General features: G+C 41.5%; 2 protein-coding genes across 5 annotated transcripts; one reads left to right on the top strand and one right to left on the bottom strand.

Moving 5' to 3' along the window:
• Nucleotides 1-1,741: 1,741 nt before the first annotated feature.
• On the bottom strand, nucleotides 1,742-5,375 carry mrps18b (mitochondrial ribosomal protein S18B). The gene is made up of 7 exons (XM_053863304.1): nucleotides 5,011-5,375; nucleotides 3,626-3,794; nucleotides 3,448-3,545; nucleotides 3,132-3,200; nucleotides 2,991-3,057; nucleotides 2,541-2,600; nucleotides 1,742-1,965 (listed from the first exon to the last, which is right to left on the bottom strand). The coding sequence occupies exons 1-7, from the start codon at nucleotides 5,089-5,091 to the stop codon at nucleotides 1,775-1,777; spliced, it is 735 nt and encodes a 244-aa protein (XP_053719279.1). The 5' UTR covers nucleotides 5,092-5,375; the 3' UTR covers nucleotides 1,742-1,774.
• Nucleotides 4,133-17,294, top strand: ppp1r10 (protein phosphatase 1, regulatory subunit 10). Of its 4 annotated transcripts, none has more exons than XM_053863301.1 (19): nucleotides 4,133-4,268; nucleotides 6,156-6,446; nucleotides 8,362-8,470; nucleotides 8,553-8,639; nucleotides 9,082-9,217; nucleotides 9,296-9,347; nucleotides 9,420-9,509; nucleotides 9,572-9,694; nucleotides 11,831-11,936; nucleotides 12,047-12,150; nucleotides 12,234-12,355; nucleotides 13,056-13,212; nucleotides 13,281-13,424; nucleotides 13,532-13,778; nucleotides 13,862-13,937; nucleotides 14,385-14,591; nucleotides 15,488-15,605; nucleotides 15,683-16,024; nucleotides 16,585-17,294. In XM_053863301.1, exons 3-19 carry the CDS (start codon nucleotides 8,364-8,366, stop codon nucleotides 16,734-16,736), a joined length of 2,370 nt encoding a protein of 789 aa, XP_053719276.1. In that variant the 5' UTR covers nucleotides 4,133-4,268; nucleotides 6,156-6,446; nucleotides 8,362-8,363; the 3' UTR covers nucleotides 16,737-17,294. The 4 variants fall into 4 exon arrangements, with proteins under 4 accessions (XP_053719276.1, XP_053719278.1, XP_053719275.1 ...); XM_053863302.1 differs by lacking the exon at nucleotides 4,133-4,268 and adding an exon at nucleotides 5,901-5,981; XM_053863303.1 differs by lacking the exon at nucleotides 6,156-6,446 and having other exon boundaries at nucleotides 4,246-4,268.
• Nucleotides 17,295-17,760: the final 466 nt, after the last annotated feature.

The raw sequence follows: 17,760 nt of genomic DNA, 5'->3' as shown, positions 1-17,760 counted from the left end.
TCACAGTCTGAACTGATTTTTTTTGTAATTGTTTTTCATCAGTTTTCCATAGATATTGATTGGATGATGCATATAAAAAAATTCTGATGACATGATCTCTGCTTTTGTATGGAGTGTGTCTGTGCCAAGGATGAACAACTGTTTTTTGGAGATATTTGATGATTTAAATGCCAACTGAACTGTTGTTAAAATTGGGTTATGATGTAGGTCTGTATTAGTTCATTAGTCATATCATATACATTTTTTTAAATTTGTAGTCTTCAATTTCACAAATGCAAAGAAAAGCAAATGCATACCAAACACAGTTTCCCCACAATCAGCGTAAAGTCATGTATATACAGACCACATGATGCATCACTATCATACAATGAGGATTCATGTCAAGAAATGTTCTTGAACCGTATGATGGAAAGGCAGGTAAAAAAAAATAAGTTTAAGCTACATTCCATGCCTCACAAAGTTGAAAAGTGATGTATATATTAAAACAAATTTCTATATGCATATTGCATAAAAGGAGACCAGGTTTCCTCAAACTTTTCTTGACGATTGAACTGACTGTATCTCAGTTTTTCTAATTGGAGCAAAAAAAAAAAAACGTTCTATGACCCAATGTTGAAATGCAGGTGGTTTATCTGACTTCCGATGTTGAAGAATAAGTCTGCAAGCCATCAAAGAGGAAAATTTCATTGCTGTGGTTTGGAACTTTGAAACAATGAAGTCGGGTGGAGGAACACCTGAAACACCAATATGAGGGGATGGCCTTACCACTGTTTTTCAAATATGTGAAAGGCACTTGAAGATGTTTTCCCAAAAGCTTCTCAGTGATGGACAGTGCCAGAATATGTGCCCCAATGTCGCCAGGCTATAGGATCATCTTAAACAATCTGGGCTAGCATTGGAATACATTTTACCAAGTCTGTCATTTGAGTAATGCAATGTAGCACTTTGAATCATTTCCCATGCCATTTAGTTTTACACCACAGCAAGGTCCCTCAATTTTGAATCAAATTGTACTATTTTGAGGTATTCCCTCTTTGGATCTAATCCAAGTATTTCATTACATATATTTTGAGAATGCAAGGTGTTTAAGTGCAAAAAAAAAAATAAAAATAAAAATAAAAATAAATCACTCTGGCTGGTTGAATAAAGTGATTGTTTTTTATGAGAGAGCATGCAATTCAGAATGTAATTCAAATTACACTGTTGCCTAAATTGAAACCAGATCTTGAGACGATGTTTAACTACAGGGTTGAAGACTGGTAATGCGGCAAGAAATACATGACACAATGTTATCACATATTTCCATATTACCACAAAGTGGGCCCTCATTGTTCCGCCAGGTTTCCACCCAGAAAGTAGATTTGCATATGTTGGCCGCCCAGTAATAATGTAGAAAATCGGGTAAATCAAGTCTTCCACCCAACTTTGGTCTTGCCGTAGATGTCTGACTGCCAAATCAGGAAGTTATCTGGCATGACAGTCAAGCAGGTCGCTTTCAAATCAATAAAGCCCATTGTTACTTTTGTTTCACAGCTATGACTAACCATTCTAAACAGGTACTAAGTACTAAGTGCTTCAGCGGTTGTGTTGATGTGTCACAATTTCAGTTATGATAGACTACCTTGCCAGCATGTATACACTCTCCAATGTAGGCATATTTTGCTGCGGTCAAATATCATTTAAAAGTAGCTCTCTTCTAAAAATATTTATACAGAAGGTGACAACACAGGCAAATGATCTTTGACTTATTTTTATTTGTAACATCAGCACTATTTTACTTGAGATATGGTTTGTACAACTTCTTGATTTTGGCCACCTCCTTTTCATCAGGTATCAATTGACCGTACCACTTGTACCAGGTTTCCCCCGACAATGGGGGCGGTTGAGTGAAACCCACGGCATCATGGGAGTTGGAGTAGACCTCACCAGTGAACTCCACATGTGCGATCTGAAAGGGAAGTAGACCTGAAACGAGAGTAGGAGTGAGTACTTAAATATTCTGAATTCTGAACTTGAAACGAGGCAGAGCTCAGACATTGTTCTCTGGTCGTTCCTGATACAAAATATTTCCATTTTGTTTCATATCAACACATCATTTCTGGTAAGCTCTTATTTCTTCTGTTATTTATTGCAGCCCTATAAGCTCAAAGACTGACTAAAAAGTTGTGTACAGTTGTTGAGGTGACATCATGAGGCCATGTCTCGAATTCCCAGAGTGAGCGTGTTTCACCCAGGGCACAGCCTTGCACTACATAGGCAATTGAGAATACTAATGGATGTGACACACAGAGATCAGCTGAAATAATGACAGTCATTCAAGAATCTCTCATCACATCAAGGAGAAAGAACTGCAATGAATTGCTGTGTGCGAGTTCTACACAAGGATAATAGCATCATTTTTATTATTGTCCCAGAACAACAATCTCTCCCTCTGACAATCCAATGAGACAGAGTATTTTACGAAAAGAAACCTACTACAGTGCTCTACTCTACAATTCCGAACCATTTGTCAAAGCCTCCCAGACGTGTGAAAAACCTACCATGGTCTCTGGCCATGTGGATGGCCTGGTTAAGCCGCTTCTGCTGCTTCATACAGACGCCTGGGAAAACACAGAAAGCACATTAGCCTCATGTAGTCCATTGGTAACATATTCCAAACACATCCATAATAAAATGTTGACTCATCTAACTACAAGACTCTTTGCAGTTTTACCTCAGAGGAAATTGTGCATTGTAATCAAATATAGCATCTTTTGTGATATTTTTTAAAACTTTAATTCAAGACATTTTATGATATTTTAAGGAAAACGGAGGAGCTGCATAGCAGCTGTATTTTAGCAGACAGATCATCTCAAATGTTTCTGCCAGAGCCATAGAGAGTTTGGGTGATAAAGCAACTCCACTTCTTTGAAAAAAAGGCAAAAGCAGGCAGCTTATTTCAGACAGAATGGATCACCGAGGAGGCAAGAAGACACCAACCATTGACTCACCAGTGCGTGTGGGATCATACACGACTCCTGAGTGAGGACTGATGAACTGCTGTAACAACTTCACATTCTGTAAGAGGACGCATATTGATGTGAGCATCTGAGGAATAACAGCAGTGGAGGATCCCATGGGTTTGGCCTCACCTGATGATGGATGATGATGTTGGGATCCCGACACACCGGGCACGGGTTTCCACAGGTCTTGCCTCCCCGCTAAAGAAAAAGACATGACCACGGCAATTAGACGGTCTCATATGGCACTGCAAAGAGCAGGCACTTGAAACTTATACAGGTATAGTGAGCACCAAAGGTGCTAGCAAGAACCACGTTTCACACCCAAAAAGGAAACTGAAAGCGTGCTCGTTTTCATAGTAGTATTAATAGAGTTTAAAAACACATGATGAGATTAGGACAGGTCAGTACAATGTCTACCAGCCACTCGACACGGAAAAGGTATTACAATGCATGTCTTGCGAGTCTTCTGTGGGGGAATCCCTCCTTTGTGGTTTCTACGGTAACCGGCCCAGACAGGATTACTTCCATACAGCTCAGTGTACTCTGGCAAAAGACAGAAAGATATCACACCTAGGATTGTAAGCCATGAAATGACACCCTTGGGTCTCAAATGCAGTCTGTACCTTCGCTCTCCAAGTACTCCCAGGGTTTGTCTTTGTAGCGAGAGAGTTCTTCAAATGCCTGGGTGGTGTTGTCATCTTCCAGAGCTGTTGCTTTGCAGAATGGGCGAATTGGAGGTACAAGGGGTGGAGGGGCTAGCCATGCTCTGGCTGTGACTCTCTGTAAACACAACTGCAGACGCAAGAGGAATCTGTGTGAGTCATGTACCCTTGTTTCACCAAGACTGACAATGATGTTGCGTGATTCCTATTGTTACATGGTTGCTTATAGTCTCTATGATCCATTAAAGGAAGATTTCATTGCCAAAGCAGTAACTTTCAATACAAACATTGAAGGGACAGTCACATCAATGACAGCAGATAATTCCACAAAGCAAAACAAAGCAGCAGTATAATACTACAACAGAAGTCACCAGGGTTCAGACAGCACGCAATTGGAACTCGCATCAACAGGAAGTAAAAGCAACCACATGACCTTCTAAATTCTACATGAGACTTTGGTTCAGAGCAGTCTGCGTGACACGCACACCGAGTTACACTCATGCATCTTCAATTAACCACGGCTTAGTCCTGGTCAGGGTTGCAGGGAGTGCTGGAGCCTATCCCAGCGGTCTTTGGGCGAGAGGCAGGAATACACCCTAGACAGGTCGGCACATTGAGTTGTAAACTGCTAATAAATGTCTGGTCTTTAACCAGCTGTGCCCGAGGTACTTCTCAGCTTAACATCCTTGTGAGTTTAGGAACATGACACACAGTCAGAACATTAGCATGGTAACCTTCATTTCATTAATCTGTTCTCTGCAGTGAATGTTTGTTTTCTACATTAATATCCAATGTTAAAAATGAAAAGTTCATTTTTGCCGACATTAGTTACCAGTTCAATGCTAACTCAAGTTGTTTAACCAGTGCAAATACGTTACAAAATAGATTTTCTTAGACCTCTTTGTTCTGTGCTATAATGGGTTCTAATAGAGACCTACCGGACAACTCAAGTCCCCTGGTAGTGTAGCATGGTACCCATCATTGAGGTCCCCGACCCCTGTATTAACACGTGCTCATTTAAATAGCATGTCAGTATATGTCAGCTTTAATACTTCAGACAGTAGTCACCAGAATGTCATGAAGCAATTCAATATTTTTGTGCTTCTGATTCATTACGTTAGATTGTGTTACTCGAAAGCAAAATAAGAAACGATAGTTAAACGTCATATCGCCGTGGTAGTCTGAAGTAATTACATCGCGTAAGTGAACCTCTATTGCCACAATATTCGAGGCTGTCGCATACATCGAGCAAGGGCAACTTATACAACCATCAATCTAACCGGTGTATGGGCAAATAAGAAAACTTATTGCCACAATACGTACAACGTGGGTGCTGAAATGCCTACCTGACGTGTTAGAAGCGGACAAAATACGGAAGGCGAAATGCGTTGTAGAAGCCTGGCGACATTCTGCAAGGAGGTCGCCATTTTTGTGACGTTGTGACGTGTTTGGGGTGAAAGGTTAGATTTATGCGACGTGTATAATGCATACAGGATTATGTTCAAAGAACAAACAGTGATACTACCAGTCAGTTTCAGTGTCTTGTGTTGTAGAGCTTTACCAGACGTGTCAATCGCGTCCTGCTTATGTACTAAAGATTGTGTATTAAATAGGGTACGTATCAATACCGTTTCGCCTCTAGACGCTACCCGAGAGCTGTGCGCTTTAGAAAGGAAATTCGAGTATCCGAGCACGCTTTTTGAAATCCAAATATGAACGCGTAAAAAGTAAGTCGTGAATAAAGTATGAACATAAACTGTTGAACCCATTGCTGTTATCGACCGCAAGGACGTATGGGAATTGAAGTTCTAAGACGATTAAAAAAGACGTCTCATACATCTTCGTCTTGCACTATTTTTTTGTTATAAATGTAAAATCGGAACTATCACAAATACAGGATTTCAATGCAACGTTTTGAGTACGTAATCATACGAAATAGGACAACCTATCTTTATTGTCAAACCATGTTGTCCGACAGGCTTCACAGTCGCCATTTTGAAAAAAAAAAAGATACAAAAATAACTCAAAACAACCGAGCCTCGGTATGGACGCCCAGTATTAGGGGCAGTGCTGGTGTTTTGCCTTGCATATATAGTCAAACTCATGCTTCGTGACAACCACGTCGATGAAATATAACGTCGATAGGTCACCATGTCGATAAATTCGCCATTTTGTCCTTGTGAAACAAAGACAGGACCTTGTGGCGCCATTTTGTATGTTGAAGAACAAGAGGGGTGGTGCGTTTGTGACGCTTTAGACGTCACTTGTATAAAAGGAAACCCCCCGCTTTCTAGACCATTCCCGGATTTGGCCAGAGGTAAGTCGTGAGCGTGACTGTGGGGCTTTTGTCAAGGTTTTTCTTTCTTTTTTTGTACAATCAAACAAACTAACAAAAACAGCTGAGTTGATTAAGAGCTACAAGGAGAAGAGGTACGAGTTGAGAATCATTGCAATCCTAATCAAGTGTATGTATGTGTTTTCTGTTTTACAGGTATGAATTTCCTTCGCCGAAGACCGAACAAACGTGGACTTCGAACAACTACTTAAACTTTCATTTTTCTTCAAGTATCGGACATTCGATTACTATTTTTGCCTCCAGTTTCTTCCAGCAGGAAAGACTATTTTAGCTACCACAGCCCCACCTATATATATATATAAAATAAGTCTCCAATTTGTATTAAAGCAAACAAGTTTGACGATATGTAATTAATGAAATCCTAGATACAAGTGCCTGAAAAGTCCACTATAATACACCGAGACGTTGAGGATCTGTAGTAACATAGTAAGTTAATTTTGGTGTTAATGAAGACTATTAAATAACCAAGAATGGTTGTAGGCAGTCGTCTTGCTAACAGGCACCGTAAAGCCATGTTTAGTATGAGCTCACACAGAAAGGCTGGCGGAGGCGAGAGGCTCCGTCTCTTTTTGTGTGAGACGAAATGGGCGACTTGTTCTTGTAACATGAGCAATCTCCTCATAAAGATTGCAACATAAATGGGTGGTAGGTAAAATGCTTGTGATTCGGACTTGAGAACAAAGGACTGCTTCATGGAACCGCAATCTATACATAAAGATTGCGTTAGTGCGCGGTCTGCAGCAATTGTTGGAGTTGTGTGTGTTGTAGCGCCGTTCGCATTTCTGTATTGTATCTGAAAGTTAGTCTTGGTGATTCGTTTGCCTTGTGTGCGGGAGCTAGAGAAGACGGTCAGGTATTCGTGTTACAACTGGTTCTGGTCGTTCTCAAATGCGCTGTGCTGAGTTGCTTGTCTGTCGCCCGCTTGTTTCATTGTATTGGCAGAGACAATTCTTGTGCAGTTTTCCGGAGGTATCGCCGAAGAGGTTAACAGTGGGAGGTTCTCCTTTGGAGGGGCGGCCTCTGATCCCTTTGCTGTGCGAAGCAGCTGAACAACACAGACGCTTCCAACTCGAGTCTGTGTCTCGCTGCAGATTGGCTGCGTTGTCCGCCATTTTGAAAGCCCGAGCTCCAGCCTCTTTCTCTGCAGGGCGGTGCACCGGGTTGATGACTGTTGTCATGAAATAATTGTATTAGTCAGTCTCGTGACCTGGTGGCGCACACACACCAAAGTGTGATGTTGACACCATCCTAACGAATTAATGTGCTCTTCCCTCTATAATCAGGAATGTTATTTATTTAAAAAGCAATTGTGACATTTGCAGGCATTCAGTTTATTTGGAGTGTTGTGGAGGTCAGAGGCCATATTAAACATCTCCAACAGTTATACGGGTAAGATCTAACTGATTTCTCACGTCATCACAAACACGGACTACAAATAACATTCTAGAGTTGAACAAGAGAAATGCATGCCTTTCGTATTCAACCATTGCTTTGCGTAACTTCACTTTGGCTAGTCTCAGCTACACCCCCACTGATTCACTGGAAACACCACATGCTTTTTACTACAACAAAGAACTTTCACAGTTGTTTTGACAGCCACTCATATGGACCCTTACATGACAGTAACAGACTGAATGTACACTTGTTTGAGTCATTAGTTAATTTATGTGATTTATTATTGTTATAATCATTATTATTTGGTACCATTCATTATTTGTTCTGCAACAATTGAATGGCTCTATTGTAATCCACTTATAACTGACAATTTGAGATAAAGTGATTGTCTATTTATTCCCAAAAGTGGCTGGCAACCCGTCATACAGTTTAATATTTTTGATTTATTTCAAATGATATAAAATTAAAATAACAGTCTCTGACCCTTTCAGCAAATAAATGCGCCATTGTAACTAAAAGTGTATTGAAAATAATGTGATGCAAGAGGTGAACAAATGTTAACTGCCCTGTGTTGAATTTCCCTTTAACCTCTTAATCTCCTTAAGTCACAGAGTTTGATCTCTTGGCACTGTTCAGTGTTAAAGGATGGCTTTGAAGATCCCTTTCCAAAGAACATCTGTTTTTGTTTGATCAATCACTTATAAATAATGCATTGCAGTTTCTGACTATAACCTTTCCCTCTAGTGGTTGGTTTTGGCTGTTGTACTACAGTTCGCTGGTCACGGGATGTCGTTCAATTGTGGCTAGAATATTATGTTTTGCCTTCCATGGAGCAGTCCTCTTCTACATTTATTTTCATTTTTTGCCTAATAAAGATCATTTCACCTTTAAGTGTTGTAAGGGATCCTTCACCTCTGTGTGTTCATAGATTGTGTTGTTATTGCAGAAATGGCAGGGGGACCGATTGATCCCAGAGAAATTTTAAATGGCGTGGAGGTCCTCCTGGGGAAGGATGGAGAACTCCGTAGTCTGGAAGGAGTTCCAAAGGTGTTCAGGTCAGAATCATTTCACCTCTATGTCGCCCTCACAGCAGTAGCTCTACTGATAGTGATGACTGATGTATCCTCTTTCATATAGCCTGATGAAGGCGTCCACCAAGATGGTCAGTCGATGCATGTACTTGAACATTCTTCTTCAGACAAAATCCCATGATATTCTCAAAAGGTAAACCTCTCAGAACCAAGATGCTGTGCCTAACTGTGTAATGTTTTTTTTTTTTTTAACAGTTACATATGGCTTAGATAAGAGTCAAAGAAATTATTTAACAAATATATATTCTTCTTTTACAACTGTGAAACATCATTGATCATTTGACGTTTAAATATGACAAAAGTTTGTTGGTTAAAGTATCTATTGCAGAAGTCAAACCAAAGACTTAAAATGAATGGAATAAACGTGGTCATGTAGACACATGCATAGACAATTGAGTTTCATTTCAAAATGTTGACATGCAATTTAGCTGTAAATTGCAAAGCACTTTCTATCATTAATACTTGAGCAGCATGCTTTGACAGCTTCATCTTTTCAAAGGTGTTTGATAACTTTCTCCATTGGTTGATAGTGGGTGACACATGATGGCCATTTATTTATTTTGTTCTTTTTGCAGGTTTATTGTTGTCGGAGGCTACAAGTTACTCAACTCATGGCTTACATACACCAAATCGACCAACAACACACCTCTGCTTCAGCTTATCCTGCTCACACTGCAGAAGCTGCCACTTAAAGTTGACCACCTCAAGCAGGTATTGGTTTTTAATATTCACTGATCTTGAGTCACAAAACATTGTCATATACAACATTGTATTTCTTCTTGACCCCAGAACAACACAGCCAAGTTGGTGAAACAGCTGAGCAAAAGTGCGGACACTGAAGGTTGGTTTCATTTCAGCCCCTGGTGCAGCTGACTGTGAGATGATATTTATGTACTTGTGTTTTTGCACTTAGACCTGAGGAAGTTGGCATCTGTTCTGGTCGAGGGTTGGATGGCAACAATTCATTCTCAGAGTGTAACGGGCAGTGGCAACTCCCCGGCTGGTAAAAGTCCACATCATTCTAAACACTGCTTTGCAACAGTTGCTGACTTTCTTTCATTGCAGATAAGAAGAAGAAGAAGGATGACCACAAAGTTCCCCTACGACCTGTTAAGAGTGGGGATGAGGAGAAGAAAAAAGAGAAGCCTAAGGCTCATGCACCAAGCCACACAAAGATCCGTTCAATCGGTAAACATCACAAGCATCCCTATCAAATCAACATTATACATGCATACAAGTATCCATGTGCCTTTGAGTGTGCGACTCGACTTATTCATTTTGCCGTCAAACAAAACCACTGTAGTGTAATCTGCACATAGATTACTGAAACAAGCACTCCCTCTGTCCGCCCCTTAGTCTTATCCCTGTCAGAAGCTAATCTATACTGATGTTGTGAAGGAACGATTACAGACATGTCGCATATTGACTAGAATCAAATTTGCTTTCCCTGATGCCCCTGGGTGAAACTAATCCATTCAGAATACTATCAACTCACACTAGGACAAAAAAGTTTTGTGCTGCCATTGCGCCCCTTTTTGTAATGTGTTCACTACAGCCTGCATCAGCATTCAAACGCATTCAAGTACATTAGTAAGGCACTCTAAAACCTTTTGATATCTAATATAAAAATGCACAGAGGTGGCCAACAATCAAATAAGATTAAATGTGTCAAGGCATTGTGGCTCACTACCAGGACGTTCTTCCTCTGCAACATGAGAATCTAAGAGCCAAACAATGACCTCAGTTGTTACTGATACCTAGTGTCTGTTTATTTGATCGAGCTGCACATTTTTTAGGAATAGGTCTCACTTATTATCGTTTGATCATATTGGTAATCCACTCATGATTTAAGGTTAGACTAGACCAGATAAAAAAAAGGCTTTTTGTTCTCTCTCCCGCTAAAGAAAAACAGCCTGGAGCATCAGAACATAATTCAGTAACTGTAAAACTAAGCTAATGTAGCCCAGTTAATATTTAAAAACATAGTGATAAGAACCCTCTCAGACACCAAAAAGTGCAGCAGCTAAGTAAACTAACAATAATCTTGATTTCATGAATCGCATTTTACTCTGAAACGTCATCTCCGGAGCTCTCAATCACACTTGATTCCTTGAACGGAGAAAGTTGATCAAAGAAAGAGAATCGTGTATACTGCGTGTTTCCTGCTGCCCAAATATTTTTCTGGTTTCTTGCTCCCTTTAAATGATCATCATAGTGGAGTAATGTATTAGTCGGCTTGGTCCCTTTGGGGTTGCTACAGCTGTCATGAACCTTGACTGAGTGAGGCTTCACTCTGATGCTGCTGCCCAGTCTGGGCTAACAAGCGTGACAGGCTGCCCTATATTTGTGCACTGTGGCTCAGCATGTGCACAGTACACGTCATCATGCAGTCAGATAATGTCTAAGGGAGGAGACGGATGAGAGCCAGTGACCCATCGCGTTGAAGCACCGTGGGTTGCTGACCCCTACCTACACTTTCATGTTTTTCTAATCTGAACGATACTACAGTTGTTTTTCCAAAATTGAGCCTTATTGGTGCATAATTGTGTCCTAGCAAACTACACACACACTCTGATGCTGGCTAAGTCTCCAAGATAAATCCCCACTGTGAGGCAAATAAAGGATATCTAATCTAAAAATAAAGTATAAATCTAAAGTAAATACTAAACTATAACTGATTTCAGTCTGTAAGAACCTCAAATTCAAGTCCTCATGTACTTCTGCTGCTGTCACAGACAGGAAAGAGCCATTAAAGAACGGTGTTAGCGCTTTGATGTAACAAATATGTCAAAAGAATTATTCTTTCTGCATCAATGAGAGACAGAGAGAGCAGAAAGTTGTGTTTCTGCTTGCACGTGAAATGCTGGTCACCAGGACACCAGAAAGTCACCAAGTGTGATAAGGCCACAATGATCTTTAGTTGAGCCCTTTTTTCTTCCTAGCTCTCTACTGACACCCAGTGTCCAGAGAACAGCATAACACGCATTCAGATTGGCATGGTAGGCTTTGATTTTGGTGGTCATGAGAGCTATGTCAACAAAAACTTTAAATATTTCCAAGTGTGCAAAATTATGTGTTTCTTGGCTATTACAAGACAAACCTGGCTGCATCTAACATGACAATTCTCGTGGAATCTTGGTTATAATCCTGTTCTCCAAAGTTCAGTTTAATGATGTAGTGTTCTGATTGCAATTAAAACAACACATGCTGGTGAGAAGTCTACAATTGTGTGTGAGAATGCTACAGTAACAGCTGTTACATATGCTACCTTTTGATGTTTTTGACAAAATTCATAAACTGAAAACATGCTTGTCTTTATGGTAGGATTGGAGATGGACACTCCCAGCCCTGTTCCTGTTAAAAAGACCCCTACTGCTCCACAACTGGGTGACAAATACAACATCAAGCCCCCTGTGCTTAAGAGGTTAAGGTACTGGTGTTGTTTAAGTATTTCCAAATGTACATTACAGTGTTATTTTTAGTCAGCTGGTTATGTTCTGGAGCACTTTGTAAATATATATATATTGTGCTCCCTAACAGCTCTGGCCCATCCGACATGCCTCCACTAGAGAAGAAATATAAACCTTTGAATATGCCATCCAACTCTGCTAAGGAGATTAAAGTGAAGATCATTCCAGCCCAACGTAAGTGTGAATTCACGTTGACTTCTGAATTCTGCCCAGTCGCACTGTCGAGTTTTAGTGCTAAACCTTGCCATCCACTGCAGCCATGGAGTGCACTGGCTTCCTTGATGCACTGAACTCTGCACCAGTTCCCGGTATCAAGATCAAAAAGAAGAAACCTGGTGCGCTGAGTAATGCCAAGGCAGTCTCGCCCACCACAAACAAGGTATTTAATCTACTAAAATCGACTTAAATCTACTAAATTACTTAATGTTATTTAATGTAGTAAATATATCCAGGGTGCTGATAGTTGTGTGACAATATACCATGAGGTTTCCTCGTCATGCCAGTCTCACTTGCGTTATCGCAACATGTTTGTATGACCTATGCGGGGAAGAGATGTGCGTTTGCGATTTCTCCTTTAAAAACTTTCTCCAAAAAAAAACAAAAACAAAATAACAAAGACAAGAATGAAAGCAGCAGCAATTTACAGGCAGCCTTTTCATTATACAGTTTTCAGTGTAGATTGTGACTCAGTTGTTTTGTGATGCAGCCTGTTAGTCTAGTCATGTTTTGTCATTTTTGTTTTCTTTAAAGTAATTTCAAGTTCTTGACTCCTTTTTGTTTACATGAACCCAGTCACGTCAGGTCTCACAAGATGAGCATTCCTAGTAGTTGAACACTTCAACGGCACACTGGTTTTCTCTGGATTTGTAGATAAATACACATTTTGCATATTTATAATAGGTAGAACCATGTGGCTTGGTCGTCTATATGTGCAAGCTGAAAAAGTCTGGGGACTCCTGTCCAACAGCTGGAAAATCATGAAAAAGCACCTTGAATGTGCCAGAAAAGAGCTTGAATTTGACATGGGAAGGGGTGTACCAACCCTTTTATTGACTGACCTTACCTATTTCTACTCAAAGGGAAGTCCATTTGACATCAAACAGTCTGCGTACTCCTCTTCCTCGACCAAACCATCATCTCCAGAAACTGGCATGGCTGCTGCTGCTGATGAGAACAAGGAGCCTGAGCGACCAGGAACCCCAGTGCCTATGGACGACCAAGAGCTCTCAGACAACGGTAGAATAATGACTTAAATGTACCTTTAGCCTGATCTGCTAACGAACAATAATTCCTGGGTTGTATAGGAAACAAGCCGAACGCTCTTGCGGAACCTCGTGCAGACGATGAGCGCTTGACCAAAAAGGGAAAGAAAAAGAAGACTGTTCACTGGGCAGAGGAAGAGCAATTGAAACATTACTTTTACTTCGATTTGGATGAAACAGAAAGAGGTAACTACATTAGTAATAAATGGTAGAAGCAGTAAGTGTACCTGTAAAAGACAGTTTGTATCCTTAAAACATGAAATCATATTGTGCTGTCTGTTTTTAATTCACAGTCAACGTCAACAAGATTAAGGACTTTGGGGAGGCGGCCAAACGTGAGCTGATGATGGATCGGCAAACGTTTGAAATGGCTAGGAGACTCTCTCATGACACCATGGAGGAGAGAGTTTCCTGGACTCCACCGCGGCCACTGTCACTAACGGGAAGTCTGGTGACACCTGGAGCCAACAGCACAGAGAAACTCACACAAAGAGACCGTGAGATGGGAATCCTGCAGGAGATTTTCCTCAGTAAAGAAAGGTATCACGTGGGGAGAAAAATGATTGAGTCTGTGTTTTACATTCATTTGTGACTTTGCTTATATTGCTTTTTCTTTTCCTCAGTGTGCCAGACAGCCCACATGAGCCGGACCCAGAGCCTTATGAACCCATGCCCCCTCGTCTTATTCCCCTCGATGAGGTCAGCATCCAATCCCTAAATACACAATATTAATATTCATGGCAATATTCAACTATAGTATTCAGTAGGGCCGCAGTGATTAGTTGACTACAATCAACTAACTGAGTAGTTGTCAAGTGCTGCGGCTCCGGGCCTGTTGGGACTTAACATTTTAGTTTCAAAACAGCACTTAAGACTATAGTTTTATTCTATAAGTGTTACATCGTAATCAGGTGAGTTGCGCGATTGTCGACTAGTTGGTGCAATTGCAATTTTGGGAAAAATAGATACCTGTGACCAAAGATGTGGATTTAAAAAAAGCTTGACACATTTGAGAAGTGAGTTATTTGGTCACTTTAAAACATGTCATGTTTGAATGGTTTCCTCACTGCAATCACTTGTTGAGTGAAGGGGGTTTGACATATACAGGTCAAAGAGTCTTTTTCAGCTATTGCTATTGTCATGCAGGACTCTTCAATGATGGAGGAGAACTATGCAGAACCCATGGACACCACAGCCCAGCAGGGTCATAACGAGAGCTCCAAGCTGCCACCTGTACTTGCTAACTTGATGGGCAACTTGAGCAACAGTCCCCGGTGTCCTCAGGATGCAAACAACACCAACATTTCTGTTCCGTCTTCAGTCAACGTGCAGGAGCTACTGTCATCCATCATGGTAAATCTTAGTCAGTTACCATTGAAATAATGCTGAGAGGATCTTGCTGTAGCGCATTTGACTAAGAGTTGTGTTTAAGCTATGCTCACTTCAATGTGGCCAATGAAGCAGTATTTAGATTGTGATATTTTCAGCTTGGGAGATCAGTTCATTCCTGTGGCTTGGGGTGCATTGCTGTACAATTTGTGTGTTAATCATACATTTCATTTCATACTACTGTAGCATCACTTATCGTGCCTTTCCATGACGTGTAAGTTCCACATCATGAGGCTGCTCTGTTTTCATGTCATTGCTGTTAACTGTGTCATTGTCATTCCTCCATCTCTCACTCTTCTTGAACATGAGCACGTTAGCTCAGATGGATGTGAAGGATTTAAGTAAACAAACCCCTATATGCAAGCCACTGTCACCTTACCTATAAACTAAAGTGTTAATCAATCAAGCGTGATTCTTATGTGGAGATGAGACGTTTACAAACAATCCAATTTTTGATGGGCAGTAGGATTTATTATTTTTCCAAATGTCCCTCCAGTTGTGGCATCGATAACAAACACACACATCTCAGGGGTGGGCAAACTGTTCCAGAAAGGGCCGCAGAGAGAGCAGGTTTTTCTTCCACCTGATCATGAGGACACCTTTTCACCAATCAGGTGTCTCCCAAGTCGAATCAGTTTCTGCCCAGTGTGGTCCTGTCTGTTTCAGCTGACATCTCATTGGCTAAAGTGTGTGTCCTTGATCAGCTGGAACAAAAACTTACACCAAGCTGGCCCTTTGACATCTGGTTTGCCCACCCCTGCTCTAAAAGGAGCCACAATTGGCACCTAGTCAACTCGGACAGGAAGTGTAGTTTGACTTTTAAAAACAAAAGCAGTGCAGTAAAACGTGTTATGTTGCAGGGGAGTTCAGGTAACCAAACAGCAGAAGACCTCATCAAACAGCCCAACTTCTCAGACAAGATCAAGCAGCTCCTTGGCTCTCTGCAGCAGACGCACAACCAGGGTGGTATGCCTCCAGGTAAGCTGAAATGGACTGGCATGAGGCCAGGAGTCACAGTCCTGTTCCCCCTTAATCATTGTTGTTTCCCTCCTCAGTCCACCCAGGTATGATGTCCCATAATCCTGGCATGAACAACATGAACATGCAGACAGCTATGAACGCCGGTTTCCCACCTAACGCCCCACCACCCCGCTTCAACCACCCACCACCGCCACACAACCATGGACCACCCTTCAGTGGCGGCGCGAGGATGATGGGTCCACCTCCGGGCCAGGGACGTGGCGGGGAGAATGGCAACTACTGGGGGGACGAGTCCATGAGAGGTGGACCACACAGAGGAGGACACTTTCACAGAGGAGGCCGGGGCAGAGGAGGAGAGCAGGGCTTCAGAGGCCGAGGACGAGGAGGCCCACGAGGAGGACACAACAACATGAATGGTAGGCATTTAACTAACTATTGAACTAAGATTGCTGTGGCTGGTGATGAGCCATGGTCTGACCTCCTGTTCCCAGTTGGGGTTGCCTCTCTTTTGCTACCAAAAGTGTCTCACCCCTGCATTTACTTCATCCGCTGCATCACAAGTGTTATTGTTTTATGTTCTCCCATGTCTGCGATCGAGAGCTTCAAAGTGGGTCACAGTGGGCTTTGCTGTGTCTCCAGCGCAGCTCTGAAGCGGCCCTCCTCCTTGTTACACTGAGACTGTCTCCTCCCTCTCTGACGGTCTTAAGTTTATTTTGAGTCCAGATACGCTCCAGTGACGACTGGTCGTCCTACGGCCTGCCAAAACAGCAGCTCTGCACATTTTCATTTCTAAACTACCCAAGTGTCTTGTGGTGTGTCACTGTCGCACATGGGCACACCACAATAACAATATCTCAATGGTCAGCCCAGTTTGTAGCCCTGTCATTTCTGCAAGCCAGTCTAGTTGTTGTGGTAGGATGACTTCATACGTTAAATGCTCATGCTCATCAGTGAATTTGTTGTGTCTTTGCTGCAGACATGTCCATGCGTCCGGTTTGTCGACACTTCATGATGAAGGGAAACTGCAGGTATGAGAGCAACTGTGCGTTTTACCACCCGGGAGTAAATGGACCACCGTTACCTCCGAACCATCCGGCTAACAACCAGCATCAACAGCACGGCCACTGAGTGCGCGACCAGAAAGGGTGTTGGTTCTCATTTGGAGTTGTGTGCTGAAACGGACAGAAGAATGGTGCTGCCTGGTGAGGGACTCAAGAGTGACTCACCATCCCTCATCCATCCATTCGGCAGATGAATTCCCATTTTAGCTGTTGGGGAGATGCTTGATTGCAAAACGGTCAAGTTCTGCGCCTCAGCGTCACTCGTTCATGACAATCCATGAGCTAGATGTTATGTGAAATAACTTCTGAGGAATCATGACTTTGAACCTTTCCAGCATCTGTGTTACTATGAATTCTTCTGCTGTGAGACAAATCAACTTTTTTCTGTGAAAAAATACCTTTGACATCTCTTATGAGACTGTAAGAATGTACTGTTTTTTTTTTTCCTCACCCTCCTGTATTTTTAATTTTGATACATTGTGGAGAGCAGTGCTCCTTTTTTAAGAGCTTCAGCTATTGTCAGTAATGTTGTGTTGTGTCCAAACAGCATACACATGTGTATATGATGGTGTTTGGACTTATCTTTTTTTTTTGTACAAAACTGATGAATAAATGATTAAATGTATCATGCCATTGAGCATTTGTTAGAGGACAAAGTTTTGGCTACACAAGCACAAAATCTGAAAAGGCAGAACACAACTATTATTAGAAGCAAATAAATAAGTAAATCGTTGTAGACTTCACAATATCAAAATATGGGCCCCTAAATACATCAGACAATCTTAGCACAGAGTGCAGCATAATCAAATGTCATGGTCAAAAGTTGCTTTTTTGACCTGGAGAATACTGGCCTGGCGCTAACAAACAGAGCCATCATCTCGTGAACGCTACAAGTTTGTGAAACAACTGATCCTTATCAGTCATGAATTCCAAATGTTCTATGATTGGCAGTTCTCAGAGTGATTCTGATCAAAATATTCTAAAGAATCGGAACTTCCCAAGATGTAGTGAATTTTGTTTACCCATTGTTTTTTATAAAACGTTTGAAGGTAAATTGAAGACTCTATTTAAAGAGGTATTCTTTCACCAAC

Source organism: Synchiropus splendidus, chromosome 4, assembly GCF_027744825.2.
Source record: "Synchiropus splendidus isolate RoL2022-P1 chromosome 4, RoL_Sspl_1.0, whole genome shotgun sequence".
In the NCBI taxonomy this organism is placed as follows: Eukaryota; Metazoa; Chordata; class Actinopteri; order Syngnathiformes; family Callionymidae; genus Synchiropus; species Synchiropus splendidus.
Note: the sequence above shows the minus strand (reverse complement) of the source record. Positions and strands in the feature narration are given on the sequence as shown.

Excerpts from the sequence above, each read along its gene's own strand:
- mrps18b (XM_053863304.1), bottom strand. The coding sequence starts at position 5,091 with ATGGCGACCTCCTTGCAGAATGTCGCCAGGCTTCTACAACGCATTTCG. Across the intron at positions 2,601-2,990 it reads GTATGATCCCACACGCACTG|GCGTCTGTATGAAGCAGCAG; the intron begins GTGAGTCAATGG and ends GTGTTTTCCCAG. Across the intron at positions 1,966-2,540 it reads CCACATGGCCAGAGACCATG|GTCTACTTCCCTTTCAGATC; the intron begins GTAGGTTTTTCA and ends CTCTCGTTTCAG.
- ppp1r10 (XM_053863300.1), top strand. The coding sequence starts at position 5,816 with ATGTCGATAAATTCGCCATTTTGTCCTTGTGAAACAAAGACAGGACCT. Across the intron at positions 9,510-9,571 it reads CAGTGGCAACTCCCCGGCTG|ATAAGAAGAAGAAGAAGGAT; the intron begins GTAAAAGTCCAC and ends CTTTCATTGCAG. Across the intron at positions 11,937-12,046 it reads CCTGTGCTTAAGAGGTTAAG|CTCTGGCCCATCCGACATGC; the intron begins GTACTGGTGTTG and ends GCTCCCTAACAG.